Source organism: Mucor mucedo (genome assembly GCF_025094135.1).
Source record: "Mucor mucedo strain NRRL 3635 chromosome Unknown EV154scaffold_1, whole genome shotgun sequence".
Classification (NCBI taxonomy): domain Eukaryota; kingdom Fungi; phylum Mucoromycota; class Mucoromycetes; order Mucorales; family Mucoraceae; genus Mucor; species Mucor mucedo.
In genome coordinates, this window is record NW_026252285.1 from 620,395 (window position 1) to 639,565 (window position 19,171).

At 36.9% G+C, this 19,171-nt stretch overlaps 7 protein-coding genes across 7 annotated transcripts; 3 read left to right on the plus strand and 4 right to left on the minus strand.

The window, feature by feature from the left end:
* Positions 1 to 1,324: 1,324 nt before the first annotated feature.
* Positions 1,325 to 2,660, plus strand: EV154DRAFT_489820 (uncharacterized protein). The gene has a single exon (XM_051599347.1). It carries the CDS (start codon positions 1,383 to 1,385, stop codon positions 2,610 to 2,612), a length of 1,230 nt encoding a protein of 409 aa, XP_051463786.1. The 5' UTR covers positions 1,325 to 1,382; the 3' UTR covers positions 2,613 to 2,660.
* Positions 2,661 to 5,027, minus strand: EV154DRAFT_489822 (ras guanine nucleotide exchange factor domain-containing protein). The gene is made up of 5 exons (XM_051599348.1): positions 4,952 to 5,027; positions 3,788 to 4,855; positions 3,302 to 3,723; positions 3,027 to 3,228; positions 2,661 to 2,961 (listed from the first exon to the last, which is right to left on the minus strand). The coding sequence occupies exons 2-5, from the start codon at positions 4,703 to 4,705 to the stop codon at positions 2,875 to 2,877; spliced, it is 1,629 nt and encodes a 542-aa protein (XP_051463787.1). The 5' UTR covers positions 4,706 to 4,855; positions 4,952 to 5,027; the 3' UTR covers positions 2,661 to 2,874.
* A 1,187-nt stretch (positions 5,028 to 6,214) lies between these two features.
* Positions 6,215 to 7,268, minus strand: EV154DRAFT_454835 (nucleophile aminohydrolase). Its single transcript, XM_051597323.1, has 4 exons — positions 7,109 to 7,268; positions 6,799 to 7,054; positions 6,533 to 6,743; positions 6,215 to 6,472 (listed from the first exon to the last, which is right to left on the minus strand). Exons 1-4 carry the CDS (start codon positions 7,221 to 7,223, stop codon positions 6,311 to 6,313), a joined length of 744 nt encoding a protein of 247 aa, XP_051463788.1. The 5' UTR covers positions 7,224 to 7,268; the 3' UTR covers positions 6,215 to 6,310.
* An 849-nt stretch (positions 7,269 to 8,117) lies between these two features.
* Positions 8,118 to 11,951, plus strand: EV154DRAFT_454839 (armadillo-type protein). Its single transcript, XM_051597324.1, has 9 exons — positions 8,118 to 8,140; positions 8,209 to 8,280; positions 8,339 to 8,550; positions 8,611 to 8,880; positions 8,947 to 8,998; positions 9,070 to 9,314; positions 9,372 to 9,483; positions 9,546 to 11,552; positions 11,618 to 11,951. Exons 1-9 carry the CDS (start codon positions 8,135 to 8,137, stop codon positions 11,783 to 11,785), a joined length of 3,144 nt encoding a protein of 1,047 aa, XP_051463789.1. The 5' UTR covers positions 8,118 to 8,134; the 3' UTR covers positions 11,786 to 11,951.
* Positions 11,952 to 12,175: 224 nt separating this feature from the next.
* EV154DRAFT_489835 (small-subunit processome) lies at positions 12,176 to 13,125 on the plus strand. The gene is made up of 2 exons (XM_051599349.1): positions 12,176 to 12,536; positions 12,611 to 13,125. The coding sequence occupies exons 1-2, from the start codon at positions 12,207 to 12,209 to the stop codon at positions 13,088 to 13,090; spliced, it is 810 nt and encodes a 269-aa protein (XP_051463790.1). The 5' UTR covers positions 12,176 to 12,206; the 3' UTR covers positions 13,091 to 13,125.
* EV154DRAFT_489836 (WD40-repeat-containing domain protein) lies at positions 13,126 to 14,324 on the minus strand. The gene is made up of 5 exons (XM_051599350.1): positions 14,140 to 14,324; positions 13,987 to 14,078; positions 13,716 to 13,933; positions 13,442 to 13,650; positions 13,126 to 13,383 (listed from the first exon to the last, which is right to left on the minus strand). The coding sequence occupies exons 1-5, from the start codon at positions 14,308 to 14,310 to the stop codon at positions 13,138 to 13,140; spliced, it is 936 nt and encodes a 311-aa protein (XP_051463791.1). The 5' UTR covers positions 14,311 to 14,324; the 3' UTR covers positions 13,126 to 13,137.
* An 82-nt stretch (positions 14,325 to 14,406) lies between these two features.
* Positions 14,407 to 18,069, minus strand: EV154DRAFT_454847 (isoleucyl-tRNA synthetase). Its single transcript, XM_051597325.1, has 5 exons — positions 18,003 to 18,069; positions 17,906 to 17,921; positions 17,342 to 17,843; positions 17,197 to 17,281; positions 14,407 to 17,144 (listed from the first exon to the last, which is right to left on the minus strand). The coding sequence occupies exons 1-5, from the start codon at positions 18,016 to 18,018 to the stop codon at positions 14,542 to 14,544; spliced, it is 3,222 nt and encodes a 1,073-aa protein (XP_051463792.1). The 5' UTR covers positions 18,019 to 18,069; the 3' UTR covers positions 14,407 to 14,541.
* Positions 18,070 to 19,171: the final 1,102 nt, after the last annotated feature.

Sequence of the window (19,171 nt, forward strand, 5' to 3'; positions counted from 1 at the left end):
ATTGAGACAGATATAAATTTAAGAAGTTAATTATTTCAAGACTGCTAAACACCATTTATCATCATTCGTCTTGGATGACTATGGAGTTTCTTTTTTTTTAGGACAGGCCTGATTGATTGTCAGTGACCTTATCTCAAACTGCTACAGTAAAATTAATCAAAATATCGACAATCCTGAGAAGATGCTCTATCATGCGAGGCCTCTTGATTTTTCTTTTTTATTATTGACTAGAATCCTACATTGGATCATGGAGCTAAAAGCAGCAGGCAGACGTTTTGAGCAGTGGACCTAATATCGAAGAAAAACTCTACTAAACATAAAGGAAATGTAATTAAATAAGAGACGGACTTACAAACTATTTCCGTAGAAAATAGCCACTGGCTCACCCCGTTCTTTTTTATATCATATTTTCCCAAAAAAAAAAAAAAAAAATGGTCATTTCGCCACAAAGCTCCTAACATATTGTATAGAACGAATATAAAAAATGTTGGTAAAAGAATTTATATGTATCACTTCTCAAAAGAAATGAAAGGTATTTGCGCCATATACTTAAGAGCTTATAAATCTTGATGAAGCTATCACAAGCCCTTTTCCGAATCACTGTTATGGTATTTCATATCACTTCCATCAACAGTATACATTTTTATTTATGGGTTATGCGGAAGTGTGTTTTAGTTTTGGTATGCTGATCAAATCATGGCTTTATTAATGATTTTCCGCTTTAAACTTTGAAAATATGAGGCAAAGTTTATGCATAAATCTGTAAAGTAGATAACAAAATGGACGGTACCAAAATAAAAAAACTATATCTCGAATCTCAATCGGAGGAATGTAATTCTCCCCTGACACACATAAAATTTTATGGTAAGGTCAAGACTTTGATATACTTAATAGTGTGGTATTCTTCTACACAAGAATTAGCGGTATTAGACATGCATTTCCTCCCCTGAAATCTGATCAGTTATTATATTTAACAGTAGACCGGTAATTAGTGCTGAAGACGCTATAAATTTGATATGTTGGTGAATTCAAGCAATAAATATTGTGTTCTTCTTAATCATAAAAATCGAAATAATGCCTTTCAGCAGTTTACTGTTCGATTAAGAATTTCAATGATCAACAATAGTTTTCATTGGACATAGCGTATACTTTAAAAATCTCGTGGAACGTCCACTAAGCCAATTGGCGTTTGTTTTTTTGGGCACAGTGCTTTTTGTGTATCAAATCATGACTTACTGGGAGGGATAATGCTTTATTGTGATATGACTGACAACTATACCCCCACATAAGGAATGTGAAAATCTTATTTAATAAAAAAAAATGTATTTAGACTTTTTTTGTGCTTTTTTGTTCCATTTATCTATTCTTAAAAAAAAAAAAAAATGCTGACACAATTGCCAATTGAAATCATTGGAAAAATTCTAGAGCTATTATCTCGTCAAGATATCAGTCGTATTACGGTTACTTGTAGAACTTTGTATAATAAAACTGTACCATCTCTTTACGGTCATTTAGAACTTGGACATCATGTTCACATGCGACAATTGCAACAAGGCATTGTATCAAACCCGTCTTTGAAACAAACTATTCTTTCGCACACTCGCCAGTTAACGCTACGATCACGACAAAATGGAAACAATTGGCGCATTCAAGATTTAAAAAGTATTTTGGGTCCGTCTTCAAGAATCACCACGTTAATTTTTAGCGATTTTCATGCATTATCTACCGACATGATTCAGCATACCGTATCAATTTTACCTAAACTTCAACATGTTCAATTTAAATATTGTCATCTTGTGTACAATCCAAAACAAACGCTACTCAGTAATCGTAGACAATGTCTTGGTCTAAAGAATACAACGACGTTTAATAATGATCTAGTAAACCAAGTTGCGTTTGTCTGGACAGACTTTACTCAAAAATCAATACTTTTTTCATTGTTTCCCAAAATAACTCGACTTGAATTGGGATCAAATCACAACAAATACGATACAATCAATGGATTTATGGTTCAATCTCTGTACGAAAATTGTCCACACATTACACATCTGACCATAACTCTGCCACAAGTCAGCAGTTCTATTTTGTGTAACACGATTGCCAAATATGGAACACAATTGCAACACCTTTCCATTCGCTGTGACAATGCTTCGACGCTTAAAGCGATTGCAACTTATGCAACTGATATCAGAAGCTTGATAATTCGTGTTACATCGGAAGATGAAGACTTAGATAACTCCATGATAACGTTGATAAAAAACTGTTCCGCTTTACAACGTTTTGAAATCGTGTCCTGCCAACTTGAAAATCATGTTCCTAGTATCGTTTGGAAGTCAGTTGGCGGGGAAATGGCGCAACAAATGCTACGTAAAAGAGAGACATCATCTCATACACCATCTTATAGAGCTTTTGGGCAAGGGAACATTTGGTTTTATATCGTTTCTGAAGAGGCTTTACAGCAACGACATAATTATATAAACTCTTTACCAGAATCTAAAAAAGCACGCGATTTACAGACACTAGTTCTTACAGACGATATTTTAACAAAAACAAGACTTTTATCCCCTAGACCAGATGCTATTTATCAAGATCTGATGATTTCCAAAAAATGATTTGTATTATTTAAAGAACAAGAAAATATTAAAAGATATATAATTAATAACTATGTGAGTGAGTATATGTGTGTGTGTGTGTGTGTGTGCATGCGTATGCAAGCATGGAAAGTTGACAAGTACAGTGATAGAATGTGTGTGTATATATGTATATAGGGAAGAAGGGTATTTGCGTTATAAGGAATGTACTGTAGGAATAAAAAAAAGTAATTAATAATATAAAATAATATATACAGAAACGGACTTGAAAACTTGTGTTCTGTTAAATGCGTAACCACAATTCTCTTAGTCTGCTTGTACTTGCTGTAGCTAATCTTGGTTCGATGGTCGTAGATAGCTTGTATTGATCCTTTCAAGTGAGAGAGAGAAGTAAGTAAACGATTTTTTACACAAAACAAAAAATAAGAGACTTACGTCTTCAGATAAAATATACGTGTCAGCAATGAAGGCTAGTAACTTGGCATCAGGCTCGATTGTGTAACTTGGGCATTTGAATTTCATGGTTGCCATGATAGTTTCACCCATCAACCTAAATTTCTCCCAGTGAATTGTGCCGTCCGCCCGAAAGTCCTTATTTGCTTCTGCCAACGAAACCAGATCCTGAGTATGAATACCGCTAAAAAAAAAAGTAAGTTTAATTTTGATTCTGTCAAGCGGAGGCAAAATAAATAAATAAACAAATCACCTACAGATATGGTATTCCGGGTGCGCCACTGGAAGAAGCCTTTAAAGCCATGCGATAAGAGCTAAATGATTTGTCGGTACTCATCAATCGTTCTAGACTCTGGAATTGTTTATAGACTTTTTTTGTTGCAACGCCTTGTCTTGTTTGTTTTAATCTGAGAACTGACGCACTATTGATGCCTGCCAAAATCGCCATCAATGTATTATAGTTATTAAGGTTTCGTAGTTCAACTGCAATCGACATGAATTTTTGGAGTAACGCGACCCGTTTACTTAATCTGGATTGAGTTACAATTACGGTGACGACCCAGGCCGAAATAAAGTTAAAATGTGCAATAGATGCAAGAACTGTATTGCTGCATGATAATAACGATGACCGTTTATCGCTGACAGGTGTATTCCATATATTTCGAATAAATTCTCTGGGCTAATAATCACGATTTTTTTAGGGTTAGCATTTAAATATAGAAACTGAAATTGCTGGGTGTTACCTTGATTTTAGAAAAAAGTTCGGACTCTATCCACGTCAACTGATCTGCTACACTGGCATCAGCCGCTTTCATAAAAGTTTTGTAATTAGACCCGGTTTGATCTTTATCCGTCTTGGGCCTGAATGAGCTTATAAAACTAGATGCAAGTAACTGATGACCTAAAGAGGAAGTCCAGCGACCTGTTGTGGTTGCGAGCGATGGGGTCATGGATGATGGACCATGCAACTTATTATGCTTTATGGCATTGTCAATGTTTATCAGACCACCTGCGAATTCAGCGCGTCTGGGTAACTCGTTCGCAGAGGACAAGGGACTTTTGTGTGCTGCATAAGTGGACCTTAGATCGGGATGCGATTCTGAATGTGTTACTACTTTGCTGTTCGTCCGTAATAACAGTCGATTTAAATTAGGAGATAATAATGTTGATGGCTGACTTGTATTTGATAGTCGTTTTAATATAAAGGGAGGCGCTTCAGGTTTAGTAGGGGATGAAGGGACAAAGGAAAATGTACCTGAAACATAGCCACTATCCTTTTTTTCATTTCTTTTTATAGGTGTTGTTGGCGGTGATATCATTTGGTCGTCTTCGTCATCATCATCATATTCATCGTCGATAAGACCCCATACTTTGTCAGGATCATATGAGGGTGGTTCGCGTACAACAAGTGGTGCTAACGAATCGCAAATGGGTGTAAGACTGTCATACTTTGAAATGCGGTCTAAAAAAAGTATAATATGCTTTCTTGCATGTGAACCGTAAAAGTCGTTCCAGTAATGTGATAACCATAATGTAAAAACGCTGTGTATTCTGTCATTTCGCAAGAAAAATAAATAAATCATTGTTACACGCTGCGGGCAATGAAAATGGGACAAACCTTTTTTGTAAATCAGTCGGTAAAGCGTCTGATAAACCATCATTTTCGAATCTGTTGAATAGGCATGAGTTCGTAGCTAGGGAAACGAAATAAAATAAAGCGTATATTTACCTTTCAACCAGTGTTTTTACTAGTTCAAAGGGTTTCATGAATTTTCGGAAAAACGTCAAAAATATTGGTATAATGTTTTCATCTATTTTAATAAGGAGGTTTGTTATTGATGCTAAAGCTAACTTATAAAAAAAAAAAAATTTTTTTTTTGCCCCCCTTTTTTGATTATTATTATTACCTGTCTTGTTATTATCTGTGGACAGCAGACGGTCGATTATATCTTCTGGAGTTAAGCCTATGCCAAAAGAGTCACTGAAAAAAGAAAATAGTTGATCAAAGAATAAAGTAGACATATGAAGAAATTAGTATAAAAATAAAGAGAGTAAAAATAAGAGACGTAGAAAAATAATTAAAAGGGTTGATTTTACCTACTATCTTTTGAACCACGACGAGAATTAAGGTGTGAGGGAAATGTACCTCTTTTATTCGTCATATGAAAAGATGGAGGAAAAGAAACAATGTGATTATTTTCATTCAAGGCTTTATCGGGATCGGCTTCACTCCCCGATGTAGCACTAACACTAACTATTGTCCGAGTTGGAGCATAAACATAACTGTCTCTTGTTTTGATCTCCTCTTGCTTATTTACACATCTTGGATAATACTGCTCCACAAGACATTTAAACACATTTTTCATTTCATTTACACCAGTTTCGGAAAAGGCATCTACTTTAAACTGTTGAACAGGATACAAATCCTTGTTAAGCTGAAAGGATTCAGTCAAGTCAGACTTTAGCTGAACTAAAAAAGTAGGGATCTGTCTAGTCAAATAATAATCTATTAAAGCATTTTAATAAGAAAGAGGTGCATGAAAGAGGGGCAATATCACTTACTTAATAAATCAGGTATACAATCTACCGAGCCATCATCCGTAGCATCGTAGCAGGCTATTCCACCATGGATAAAAGGTAAGTCACTGATGTTCATATCCGATTCATTTACTTCTATAATATCAATTGGATAATTAATGCTATCTAATGTAATGTTTGTATGGTAGCACTGAAGATCTATTATCAAGTAATTTATTAGAAGGGACGGTAGTGATTTATATAAGGAGATTTTACTATCTATTTATTTACCTGGTCTGTTGGAGTCATGCTTTGCAATCAAATTTTGTAGGCCAAATCTGATAAATGTGGACTTGCCTATGTTTGACTGACCGGTAACAACAATAACAAGTGGCTCTATTTTCTGTTATTTATGTTTGTTAGTGATCATGCATCTGTCCGGTGTTTATTATATTTTTACACTGGAAAGAGGTGGCAAAGGTTTATTAAATCGATCGGTTAATGCAGCTGGTTCTGATATTGACATGGAAGCTAATTTTCGTGATATCCACATGATAAAAACCAAAAGCAAAATAACGCTTTTCAAATTTGTTGGTGTTTTTTATTGTTATAACTATAAATATCGTGAAAGAAAAAAATAAAAAGAACAAAAAAAAAAAAAAAAAAAGTTGACTTATTTTTTGTGTTTATTTATTTTTAAGGGGAAGAAAAAAAAATGAGGACCTCTTTTCCTCCTTATTGTTGTCACACTAAGCAATATTAGCCAAATAATCCTTGACTTCATTCAAGCTTAATTTTCTAAATAATGGAATTTCCTTTCTTTCACCTCCATAAACACCAATAGTACTTGTACCGATAATACCAATCTCTAAACTATTTTCTGTCATTTGTCCTTCAAATCCTTCCTTAAGCTACATATATAATTTTAGTATTTCATGCACCAAGTGATTTATGAAAAAACTTGTTCTTACAGTCAAAATAGCTGTATGTACTGCATCTTCCAATTCCATTTCTTCGTTATATCTCTTTTCCAAGAAGGTCTTTGCATTAATCATGTTTTTGCCAATAGCACTGGCCTTCCAAGCGAAATAAGAACCGGTAGGATCGACTTGGTAGAGCGCAGGTCCACTAACTTCATCGTAACCTGCAATCAAAATAGAAACACCAAAGGGGCGAACACCACTATAAAACCATAGGTTAGATTATATTAAATAATAACCTATTGCACACTCTTTACCCGCTTTGAGTATATTCTTGCATGACACCAGCTACTTCTTGAACAAGAATCTTTACTGGAGGTTCTTCCATATATAATCTTTTATATGCTTGTGCTGCTTTACGTGCTTTGCTGACTAAAACACGGAAATCAGGTCCCATACCAGAGTAAATCATTCCAATGTTGGAACAAATGGTGGCCACCTTTTCAACTGTAGAATCATCAACAAGGCTCGATGCAGGCTTCTTTTCTGTAGCAATGACAATACCATTGGTAGCTATCAATAGAGATTAGATTTGCTGATTTTCTCGTGTTTGTCATTTCCTCTTACCTTTGATGCCAACACTAGTAACACCTTGAGAGACAGTGTTCAAGGCATATTCAATTTGAACAAGTTTTCCCGAAGGAGAGAAAGTGGTAAGTGAGAAACTGTATCGATCAGCCATGATTTATGTTTGGTTTGAAATTAAAAGTAAAAAATACAGTTCCCTCCACCTCTTTATTTTGCCAAAAGGAATACGCGTTCATTCAAACCAATTTTCTAGCACTTACGTCACCTATTTTTTTTTTAAGGTAACTTATCTGACTTTCAACCTACAGCTCGGCTTTCCTAAGTTACTGAACTCTTCTAGAGTTCAGTAAACGTTGATATGACTCTTGAGAAGGGTATACTTTTACAGTATCGTAGTTATAGAAGAGCGTCTTATTAATAGACAGCATCTAATAATGAAATAAAAGGGGATTGTTGAATAGTTTTCATTGTACAAGTCTTTTAAAAAACGATAAATCTACACAAACATCTGTTACATAGTAACTACGAAAGATGGGTTGCATTGATACTTGCAGCTGAACAAAGATATTGAAAACTCGGCATGCTTCTGTAGCTAAAATTGATTGTAATTCTTAAGAGTATCATCACCCCATAGCCCTTTCAATTATGTAAATAAGACGACAATATTAAAGCAAATTTATTTGAAACTACAAGACGTATTTAAATATGAAGAAGTGATGTCCAAATGGGAATTGATAATATATATCAAAAGGCGTCAATTGAGTAAGGTAAACCAGATAATTTACTGCACACTGTATTTTTACTGTTATATTCTAACTTAGAGTGAATATTAAAAAGCATTGTGATGCATATTTGTCACAAGAACTTTTGGTTCATCAAGCATAAATTCATTTCAAAAAGAATAACCGAAAGTTTGTATGCTCGTTTTGGTGGCAACCACATTTTGATTGGTCGAAAGTTCAATCTCTGGTTCAGACATAAAAGCCAATCCGGGCTTGGAAAAACTTTTTTTTTTTTTTTTTTTTTTTTTTTTTTCACTTCTTGTATATTTCATTCAAATCAAAAATGGAGGTAAAGTACAAAAGCAAATGAATCAGGTATTTTCTTTAAAGAAAAGTAGTTAACTTTTAAAATAATAGCAATTCGTATCAGGCCTCGAAGAACTTTTGACTAAGCTTGCAACAGCCCAAGACTCTGACACTATCAGACAAGTACTGTACAATACAGCATATGTGGCTACATACCACTAACTATTTTGTTTTGTTATAGGCTACCTCTACCTTAAATACACAGTTCTATGTTTCACCTGATTGCATTCCAGCTTTTGTTGAAATCATTAGTCGTTCACCTCACCAAACTGTTCGCCAACTTGCTGCTGTCGAATTAAGAAAGCGTATCTCCAAGCGCTGGCAAGAGATTCCCGAGTCAGCACAAGCCGCTATTCGTGCCCAGTTATTACAAATCGCATTAAACGAGCAACAGTAAGCTTCGCCCTGCTTTTTTTTTCTTCTATGATCCACGCTAACCTATTTTCCTTGCAGTGAAATTGTTCGTCACTCAACAGCACGTGTTATCTCATCCATTGCTCGTATTGATGTCCCCGAAAGTAAATGGCCCGAGTTACTAGGCTTTTTGAACGGGGCCTGTGCTAGTGCAACAGCTATTCATCGTGAAGTAGGTACTTACTGCTTATATACTCTTTTCGAGGTCATTGCAGACTTTTTCATGGATCATACAGCTCCTCTGTATGATCTCTTCTCAAAAGCCATTGTTGATCCTGAAAGTAAGCGCGTTCGAGTTACCACTGTTTTGTAAGTTTGGAAACAAATGGGAGGGGGGCGTTATACTGTTTGTCTAACCACAAACTTTCTTTATAGAACTTTGGGTAAATTGGCTGAATTCATTGAAACTGAGGACAAAGAAAATATTGTAAATATTGACGGAGATAGCTTAAACAATGCAAAATTTTCATACGAATGTATTCTTTCTTTTTCCTGTAGAAATCCTTTAGAATGATGATTCCCGGTATGGTTAATGTATTGGAACAATGTTTAAAGGAAGGTGATGAGGAGAGTGCGGGAGAAATTTTTGAAGTGTTTGACACCTTGTTGATGTTGGATGCTCCTCTTTTATCTAACCATTTGATGGAGTTAATCCGATTCTTTTTGACAATTGGCTCTAACCGTGAATTAGACGATTCCCTTCGTGTTATGGCCCTTTCTTTCCTCATGTGGGCTGCTGTATAGTAAGTAAGAGGTGTATGAGCTGTCACAGGTTCATCGACTAACTTGCCTTTTTATAGTAAACAAAACAAGATCAGAAGTTTGAAATTGGTTGGACCCATTGTTGAAGGCTTAATGCCTATTGGTTCTGAAGAAGACCCCGAGGATGTGGATGAGGATTCTCCTTCTCGTGTATGTATTAGATAAGAAGTAAAGGGATCAAAATTACTGACTCTCTTATTTGTGACCTATAGTTGGCTTTTAAAGTATTGAACGCTCTTGCTACAAATATGCCTCCTCAACAAGTTTTCCCTATTGTTATGCCAATTGTTGTTGCATATATGCAAAACCCCGACCCTAATTATCGTAAGGCCGCCATGATGTCTTTTGCTGTGATTATCGAAGGCTGTGCAGAGTTCATGAGCCCTAAATTAAACGAGCTTTTACCGCTTGTCTGTTCTGGTCTCCAGGATCCCGAAATCATTGTTCGTCGTGCAGCTTGTATGGCTCTCGGCTGTCTTGCTGAGGAGATGCCTGCAGAAATTTCTGAGAGTCACTCCATCTTGCTTCCTCTTGTATTTAACTTGATGAACGATACTAATCCCGAAGTCACCAAACATGCTTGTAATGCCTTAGATGCAATTTTGGAAAGTTTAGGTGATGAAGTACTTCAGTACTTGCCCATGTTAATGGAAAAACTCTTATTCCTTTTGGATAATGCTCCTCAAACCGAAACAAAGGCAACTGTTATGGCTGCTATCGGTAGTGCTGCTCATGCTGCTGGTGAAGGCTTTGAACCTTACTTCAGCAGTGTTATGCCTCGTATCCGTCATTTAATGACCTTGACCGAGGGGTCCGACGAAGCTTTGCTTCGTGGTGTTGCCACCGACTCTGCTGGTGCTATCGCCGAAGCGGTTGGTGCTGAGAAGTTCAGACCTTTCACTCAAGATTTAATGGCTCTTGCTATTGAACAACTTGAATTAGATTCTCCTCGTCTTCGTGAATGTTCTTATGCTTTCTTTTCCATTATGGCTCGTGTCTTTGGTGAAGAGTTTGCTCCTTATCTCCCCACTGTGATGCCCTTTATCATTGCCTCATGTAAAGCTGAAGAAAAGGATGAAGCTAATTTTGGCAGCGAGATCGACCTCACATTGGGTGATGGTGAAGAGGAGGACGATGACAGTGCTTTCAACTTTAATTCTGCCATCGCCGATGAAAAGGAATTTGCTGCTGATGCTCTTGGAGAACTCTTTGAAAGCACTCAAGCACATTTCTTACCTTATGTCGAGGAATCCGTTCAAGAGTTAACTGAGCTCTCGTTCCATCTCTTTGATGGTGTTCGTAAGGCTGTCGTCGGTAGTCTTTTCAGTTTCCTCAAGACTTTCTACATCATGTCAGGCACGGACGAATGGAAGGCAGGTTTGCCTTTAACTTATGCTGTTCACGAAAATGTCCAAAATATGATTACCATTATTATCCCTACTGTTTTAGCTATGTGGAAGGACGAGGATGATAAGATGGTGGTTGTTCAAATCTGCCAAGAGTTGGTCCAAACCCTTAAATTGATGGGCCCCAGTATTGTCGCCGATCATATTGAAGAAATCTCCCGCAATATCCTCGATATTTTTGAAAAGAGATCTATCTGTCAACAAAGTTACGATGATGATGATTTCGTGGATGAGGAAGAAGAAGCTGAATCCGAATCTCTTTTGGTCAGTGCTGCTGGTGACCTTGTTGCTACCATCTGTGAGACTGTTGGAGAGTCATATTCTTCATACTTTGATGTATTTATGCCATTGATCGCTAAATACTACAAGAAATCAAAAACCCCTGCTGAGCGTTCCATGGCTATTGGCTGTCTCGGCGAATGTATTACTGGTATTAAAAGTGCAGTTACCCCTCACACTGAACGTTTACTTCAATTGTTCATCAAGGCCTGTGGTGACGAAGATCAATCTGTTAGAAGCAATGCTGCCTATGCTTTAGGTATTCTTGTTAGCAATTCTCAAATCGATCTTACTACACAATACCCTATCATCCTGACAGCTTTACATCCTCTTTTCCAAAACCAACCTGTACCCAATATCACTGATAATGCTACTGGCGCTGTTGCTAGATTAATTATGTCTCGTCCTGATGCCGTGCCTCTTGATCAAGTATTACCTGTGTTCACAAGTGTACTTCCTCTGAAGGCCGATTTTGCAGAAAACGAGCCTGTATTTAACTGTTTATTTTCACTTTTCCGTGCTAACAATACTTATGTAAGCAACATTTTTTTTTTTTTTTTTTTTGTAACGATCGTCAATTAACCTCTTTTTTCTTATAGATTCATAGTCAAATCCCTAATTTCCTTCCCATTTTCCATCACGTTTTGTCCAACGAGGACCAATTAAATGACGATACTCGTGTTGAACTCGTCGAATTATTACGTGCATTAAACGCCCAATCTCCTACTTTGGGTATCTCCGCTAGCGAATTGGCTCGTTTCTTGTAAAAAAAAATTAGACTTATCTACCTTCCATTATTATATATATATTATTTAGACTTTTTCATATCAGCGTTTGCCATCAGTTTTAGTCAGACTTAATAAAATTTGGGTCATTTAACTTTTGCCAAATAGATATGTATACACCCTTTTTTTTGTTTTTTGTTTAATAAAGCTTTTTACTCAAATTAATTGTAAACGTTTATGTATACAAGAGCCCATTGTTACAATATCACAAAAACTATCTTAAATAGCCATTTTTTTGAGGATCTTACAGGGCAAGTGGGTTGTCATGCAGGAACAGAATTTGAATGTGACGTGTTTTCCTACGGCTTATGTGACTAGATTATTATTATATTTATGGAATTTCGAGTAATTTTTTGAATTCAAAAGCATTCTTTTTTTAACGAGAAGGCACAAAACAAATACAATGTCGACTTTACGTAATGCTGTACAAAGAAGAAATCACAAAGAGCGTGGTCAAGTAGCTGGACGTGAGAAGTTTGGTCTTCTGGAAAAGAAGAAAGATTATCTCTTGCGTGCCAAAGATTTTCACTCGAAGCAACACAAATTAAAGGCCATGAGAGAGAAGGCCTTGTTCAGAAATCCTGATGAATTTTACTTTAAAATGATTAACACCCAAACAAAAGGTGGTGTTCACATTCAAAAGCGTAATGAAGAATTACCTCAAGAAATGATTCAGTTGATGAAGTCTCAAGATAAAGAGTACATTAAGTATCAAAGAGATCTTAGTAAAAGAGTAAGATTTTTTTTTACTGTGTCATTTACTATTGAGCCGAGACGTTATTAACACCAGAAATTTTTATCATGTAGAGATTAGAAAAGTTACAAGCTTCACTTCATTTTATTGACGACGGAAAGAACTCGGATGATGATGAAGAGGAGGACGACGACGAGGAAGAGGATAATTCCAGACGAGCAAAGAAGAATAAGACCAACCATATTGTTTTTGTGGACTCAGAGGCTGAAGTTCGTAAATTTTCACCCGCTAAACATCTTGATACCTTACCCGAACTTGTGAATCGTAAATTCAACCGTCCTCGTATTGAAACTTTACGTGAATCAGCAGTTGTTGCACCTCATACTGGAAAAGAACTTAAAGATATCAAAAAGGAAAGAGAGCGTATGTTCAAAGAATTGGCTTCTCGTATGAAGCGTGAAGAAGAATTATCTAGAGCCGAACAAGAATTAGCGATTCAAAAAGCAATGAGAGAAAAGGGTAGAAAGAAGAAGGTTGGAACAGACAAGCATGGATTAGCTGTATATAAATGGAGTGCCGAACGTAAAAAATAGATGATAAATAAAAAGGCATAGTTTTTTTTTTATTATTGTTACTATTTTTACAAGTTTTGAATCATACCAATCTTGATGGTTTGATCAAATGAACTACACGCAAACAATCCCTTTTTATCTTTGTTCCAGTCTAATGAAATGATGGGATGTTTGGATAAATTGAGGACATTGATGGGTTTTGTAAGTGATTTTTGATCATATGTCGAAAGATTGCCATCACCGCCAGCTACAGCAAAATAATTCGGTTGTTGTGGTATATGACGAATGGACCATAAGGTTGTGTCTGCTGGGAACTAAAATAACATGTTACTAAACCTCATTTAAAATGCTATCACATTAATAATACTTTACTGGTATCTCTGTTGATTTTCCTGAATCTACGTTGATTATAAATGCGCCTGACAATGTACTGACACGGAGGACTTCTTTGTCAAAATCAATTGAGCATACACCATCTTTAACATGCGTTTCCCATAAATATTGTGCACTATCGACATTGAATAACTTGATATTTCCATCCTCGTAGCCTACAGCAATTACTTTGTGTCCCTTTAATTGTCCTAAATATAAGCTCTATCAGTGAACTTGACAGCAATCACGGGAAAAAGAAAAATCGATACTTTACCATAGGCAACAGCCCAAATGTCTTTTGAGTTATCTTTAGATTTTACTGTCAACACTGCCTTTTCCGGTTGTCGAACGTCCCAAACTTTAACACAACCATCTCTACTACCGGTGACTAATTCTTGAGGTTGATCTACTCGATTCAAGCTGTCAATTGAATTTATGATGCTGTCATGTGCTTTGAATGATACAAGAGGAATGTCGAATCGTTGTACGTCCCTATATTATGTACATTTAGTAACATGACCTTTTTTTCCCTCTATTCTTCTAACCAGATTTGTAATTGACCATCGAAATCACCTGTGGCAAAGTTGCGTGCTTGTCCTGTCACAACCCCGCAACGCACTGCAGAACTTGTTTCTACCTTTAGAGTAGCATGTCAATGACGGATATGGAAACTTTTGGGAAGAAGTGAAATCTCATACCTCTTGTTTCAACTCTAAGTGCTTGTCGACTAAGCCATATACTGCAATGGTACCTGCCCCATGACTATTTGCACCCACAACACATAATCTTGAGGAACATGGGATCCACTTTGTGTCATAAGGTGTAAAGTAAATATCGTGTTTTATTAAACAATGGCCAGTTATAGACATTTTATGAGTGGAATTCAGAAAAGAGTGGGTTTTACACGAACCCAAAAGTTTTTCATTTTGAAAGCCAGTTTTTTTTTTTTTTTTTTTTTTTTTTTTACAGTTTTCATTTTTATTTTCTAGATAAAAAAAAAGGTTGATATGTTCATGGTAAAAATGGATGAGTCTCAATGGGGAAAAAGAGAGAGAAGAGGGGAGTGAATAAACAAAAAAGAGGAAAAATTATTTGTTAACTTATTTAGCAAAGACAAGATCGAACTTGACACCGTTAACGTCTTGTTCTTCTTCGACAATGACACCTTCAGAAGATGACATTTGCTTGATATCCAATAAAGGCTTCTTGATAACCTTGACTAAAGTAGCTTCTTGGTTCTTGATGATTGTCTCTAACTCGCTGGACAAATCAGCGGCGAAACGGTAATACATGTTGATATCATCAGTAGGCAACAAGTTGGCCTTCTTTCTTAAACGTTGAACACGGTTAATGATTTCACGAGCAACACCCTCTTCTTCTAATTCAGGGTACAACTTGACATCCAATAAGATCAAAGACTCACGGTCTGAGTTGGCTTCGTAAAGAACATCAGCATTGACGTCAAAGTAACGAACGACGTTAAGATCTTCATCGGTGACCTTGATACCAGAGACAATAAGTTCCTTAGTGACAAGGAATTCCTTAATTTGTTCACTGGTCATTTCAGGGAGACCCTTCTTGACCTTCATGGCATCCTTCTTGAGCTTTTGACCCAAAACCTTCCAATCAGCTTCAGCCTTATATTTGACACCATACTTGTCTTCGTTATCGGTAATGATGACGCTACGGACGTTCAATTCTTCAGTGATATAAGATTCGAGAGCCTTGACATCAGCTTGGTATTGGGGATCACTGTGGATGATGACTAATTCCTTCAAAGGTGTCTTGAGAGAAATGTTCTTACGTTCACGAACGGTACGACCTAATTCGATAACAGATTGCATACGACCGACAGCACGCTCAATCTCAGGATCAAAGTATTCTTCACGGACAGTGGGGAAATCTAAGAAATGGATAGAACGATCATCAACAACATCAGGGTTCTTGGGAGCGAAACCCTTGAGGTTTTGGTACATGTTTTCAACCAAATAAGGAGTGAAAGGAGCCATGGTACCACACAAAGTGAGCAAGACTTCATAAAGAGTGTTCATTGCTAACTTGGCTTCATCTAAACCATTCTCACCCTTCAATCTCTTACGGTTGAAACGAACATACCAGTTGGTAAGGATATCAATCATATTCAACAAACGGGGGACGACAGTATAAAGTCTGAATGCGCTCATTTCTTCACGGACAAACTTGATGAGAGATTGACAAGAGGCCAAAATCCAACGATCCATAACACTATCAGACTTTTGCATGTGAGGGTTATATTGGAAATCGTAGCTAAAGTCCTTCTTCAAGACAGCAGTTTGAGTAAGGAAAAACTTGTAAGCGTTATACCAGGGCAAGAAGACCTTGGAGATAACTTCCTTGACACCTTCTTCCTTGAACTTGAGAGTTTCAGCACGAACAACAGGGGAGTTGATAAGATAGAGTCTCAAGGCATCGGAACCAAACTTGTCAATGACAAGAGTAGGATCAGGATAATTCTTGAGGGACTTACTCATCTTCTTACCATCAGCGGCTAAAACGAGACCAGAGACAATAACGTTCTTGGCAGGAGGCTTGTTGAAAAGATGGGTGGATAAGACCAAAAGAGTATAGAACCAACCACGAGTTTGATCAATACCTTCAGAGATGAAATCGGCAGGGAAGGAGTTCTTGACCTTGTCCTCATTCTCGAAAGGATAATGTTGTTGGGCATAAGGCATAGAACCAGACTCGAACCAACAATCAAAGACTTCTTCGATACGACGAAGAGTACCCTTACCTTGCTTGGAAGGAATAGTAATATGATCAATAGATTCACGATGAAGATCGGTGATGGGAGAGACACCACTAAGTTCTTCTAATTCGGCAATGGAACCAATACAGACAACTTCTTGGTAATCATCACTGACCCAGACGGGCATGGGAGTACCCCAATAACGGTTACGGGAGACATTCCAATCACGAGCATTAGCAATCCAGTTACGGAAACGCTTCTCTTGAATGAAAGCAGGGACCCAACGCATTTGATCGTTACAAGCTAAAATCTTGTCAATAACAGGAGTGACACGAATGAACCAAGCAGGAACAGCCTTGTAAATCAAAGGAGTGTCGGATCTCCAACAGAAAGGATAACTATGCATGAATTGGGATTGAACAATCATACGGCCCTTGGCCTTGATGTCCTTTTGGATAATCTTGTCGGCATCCTTGACATACATACCCTTATAGTCGGTAACTTCATCAGTAAACTTACCAGATCCATCAATAGGACAAGGTAAATGACCATCAGCAGTGATAACGCCATGGGCGAGACAGACACGATAATCGTCCTCACCAAAGGCGGGAGCATTTTGGACGATACCAGTACCAGAATCATCGGTAACATAGTTATCAACCATAACCTTGAAGGCTTGTCCCTTGAACTCTTCAGCAAAGTAATCGAACATGGGAACAAACTCCCAACCTGCCATATCTTTACCCTTATATTTTTCGAGGATAGTGAACTTGGCCTTCTTAGGATCCTTGTAAAGAATAGTAAGACGCTTCTCCATCAAAATATAGTTGTTGCCGGTTAATTCATCATGGATTTTAACATATTCGAATTCAGGACCAACACAGACAGCCAAATTGGAAGGCAAAGTCCAAGGAGTGGTAGTCCAGGTTAAAAGTTGAGTGGTAGGATCGCTGACTAAAGGGAAACCGACGACAACTGATATTGAAGTTAGTAATCATACGTAATTATTGATAAAATGAGTACATACTGGCAGGATCGTTAACATCCTTATAATTTTGAGAAGACTCAAAGTTAGATAAAGGAGTGGTACAACCAGTAGAATAAGGCATGACCTGTCAAATAGAAATTGTTAATGCCACTGTAAAAAAAAAAGCGCCTAAACTAAAACATACTCTTTGACCACGGTAAACTTGACCCTTTTCAAATAATTGCTTGAAAACCCACCAGACAGATTCCATGAAGGTAGGGTTCAAGGTCTTGTAATCGTTATCAAAATCAATCCAACGAGCCATACGTTCAACGGTCTTACGCCATTCGCCAGAATATCTCATAACAATAGCTCTACATTCGGCGTTGTACTTATCGATACCCATATCCATAACATCTTGCTTACCAGTGATACCCAACTTCTTATCAATCTCATACTCAACGGGGAGACCATGAGTATCCCAACCGAAACGACGTTCAACAGAGTGACCAGTGTTGTGGGCATAACGTGTGACAATATCCTTAATGGTACCAGCCAACATGTGGCCGTAATGAGGAAGACCTGTAGCGAAAGGAGGTCCATCGTAGAAGTTGAAAGCAGGCTTATCCTTGTTTAATTCCAAAGATGTCTTGAAAGCATCGATTTCTCTCCAGAATTCGAGAATTTTCTCTTCCTCCTTGGGGAAACTAAAGGTAAAAAAGACGTTAGTTTTAGGTTTAGGGTTGTTTGACGTGAAAGTGTGTTTTACTTGTATTGACCAGACACTGTTGTCAAAAAGATAAAAAAAAAAATAAGAAATTAGTCCAAAGTCGTTTTGGAATGACGTGTTTTCGAGTGCAACTTACAGTCAGCCAAAGACATGTTAATTATTCAACAAAAAGAAGTTTAAGGGAAAAAAAAGAAAGGCTTTTTTGAGCTTTAAAAAGATTTTTGTATTGAACCTGGGATTTCATATTTAAACAACGAATAGAAGAAGACAAGCCACAGTGTACGTTATGACAATTTTTATTTCAGACTATTTGATTGGCTATCGACAGCACCAGTTCCTTGCACAAAAGGGTTTTGTTGACTCACCTTTTGTATGTCCATCATCTGATTGTTTACTGCGGCAATTACAGGCTTTTAAAAATAAATCAATGGCTCCTAAGGCTTGTCATATTACATATACATGATAAATACTCCTTTTTTTGACCCTGTAGTGGTAATATCCCAATCATCTATCTTCTGTGCTCAGGTTTAAGGGCCCGGTACCTGTGATTTGACTGCGTACCAAGTATTACCTAAAGCAACAATTTTATACACAAAGCAGAAGATGCGTATAATATTACAAAGCTTTTGAAAGACAGCTCCTTAGCTAATTCAAGGAGCCTTCGTTGCGGATAACTGTAAAAGCTAGAACTCCACTGTCAATGATGTAGCGCGCTTGACTTATAAGTACTTTGAGACATATGTGGATAATCACCACATCACGTAATATTTTTATACGTAGTTAAATTAAGGCGGATTATTAATTACGACCATGCAAACTCGTTCTTAATTTATCATCGCCAATTTTTTTTAAAAAAAAAACGCTTCATGTATCAAAGTTAAGATAATTACTTGCGCATTAGAGTTTATGGATATGCATGTCCACATAAAGTGAATATGTGGCAAAACGCGTGCATTCCAAAACAGGAACTATGTCAATGCAGATATTTCTACGGCAGATGCCATTTTCCAAACACATACTACAAATTGCAGAGGAAGACACCAGTGGTTCTTAATAATACCTGCTGGGAGATGGTTCTATATTCATCTGTAATTTGAACATCTCATAAGAATAACAGTAAATTCGTAAAATTTGTATAAATAAAATTATTTTTATGTAGACGAAAGTCGGCTAGCAGCTGTAAACCTCGAAATAGATTCCATGTCTAATCAGATTCTTTATAAATTATAAACCATTTTTCAGTAACTGCACACAGATACAGACGCTCTATTTATCAATTCTTTATACGAATTACCCATAAATATT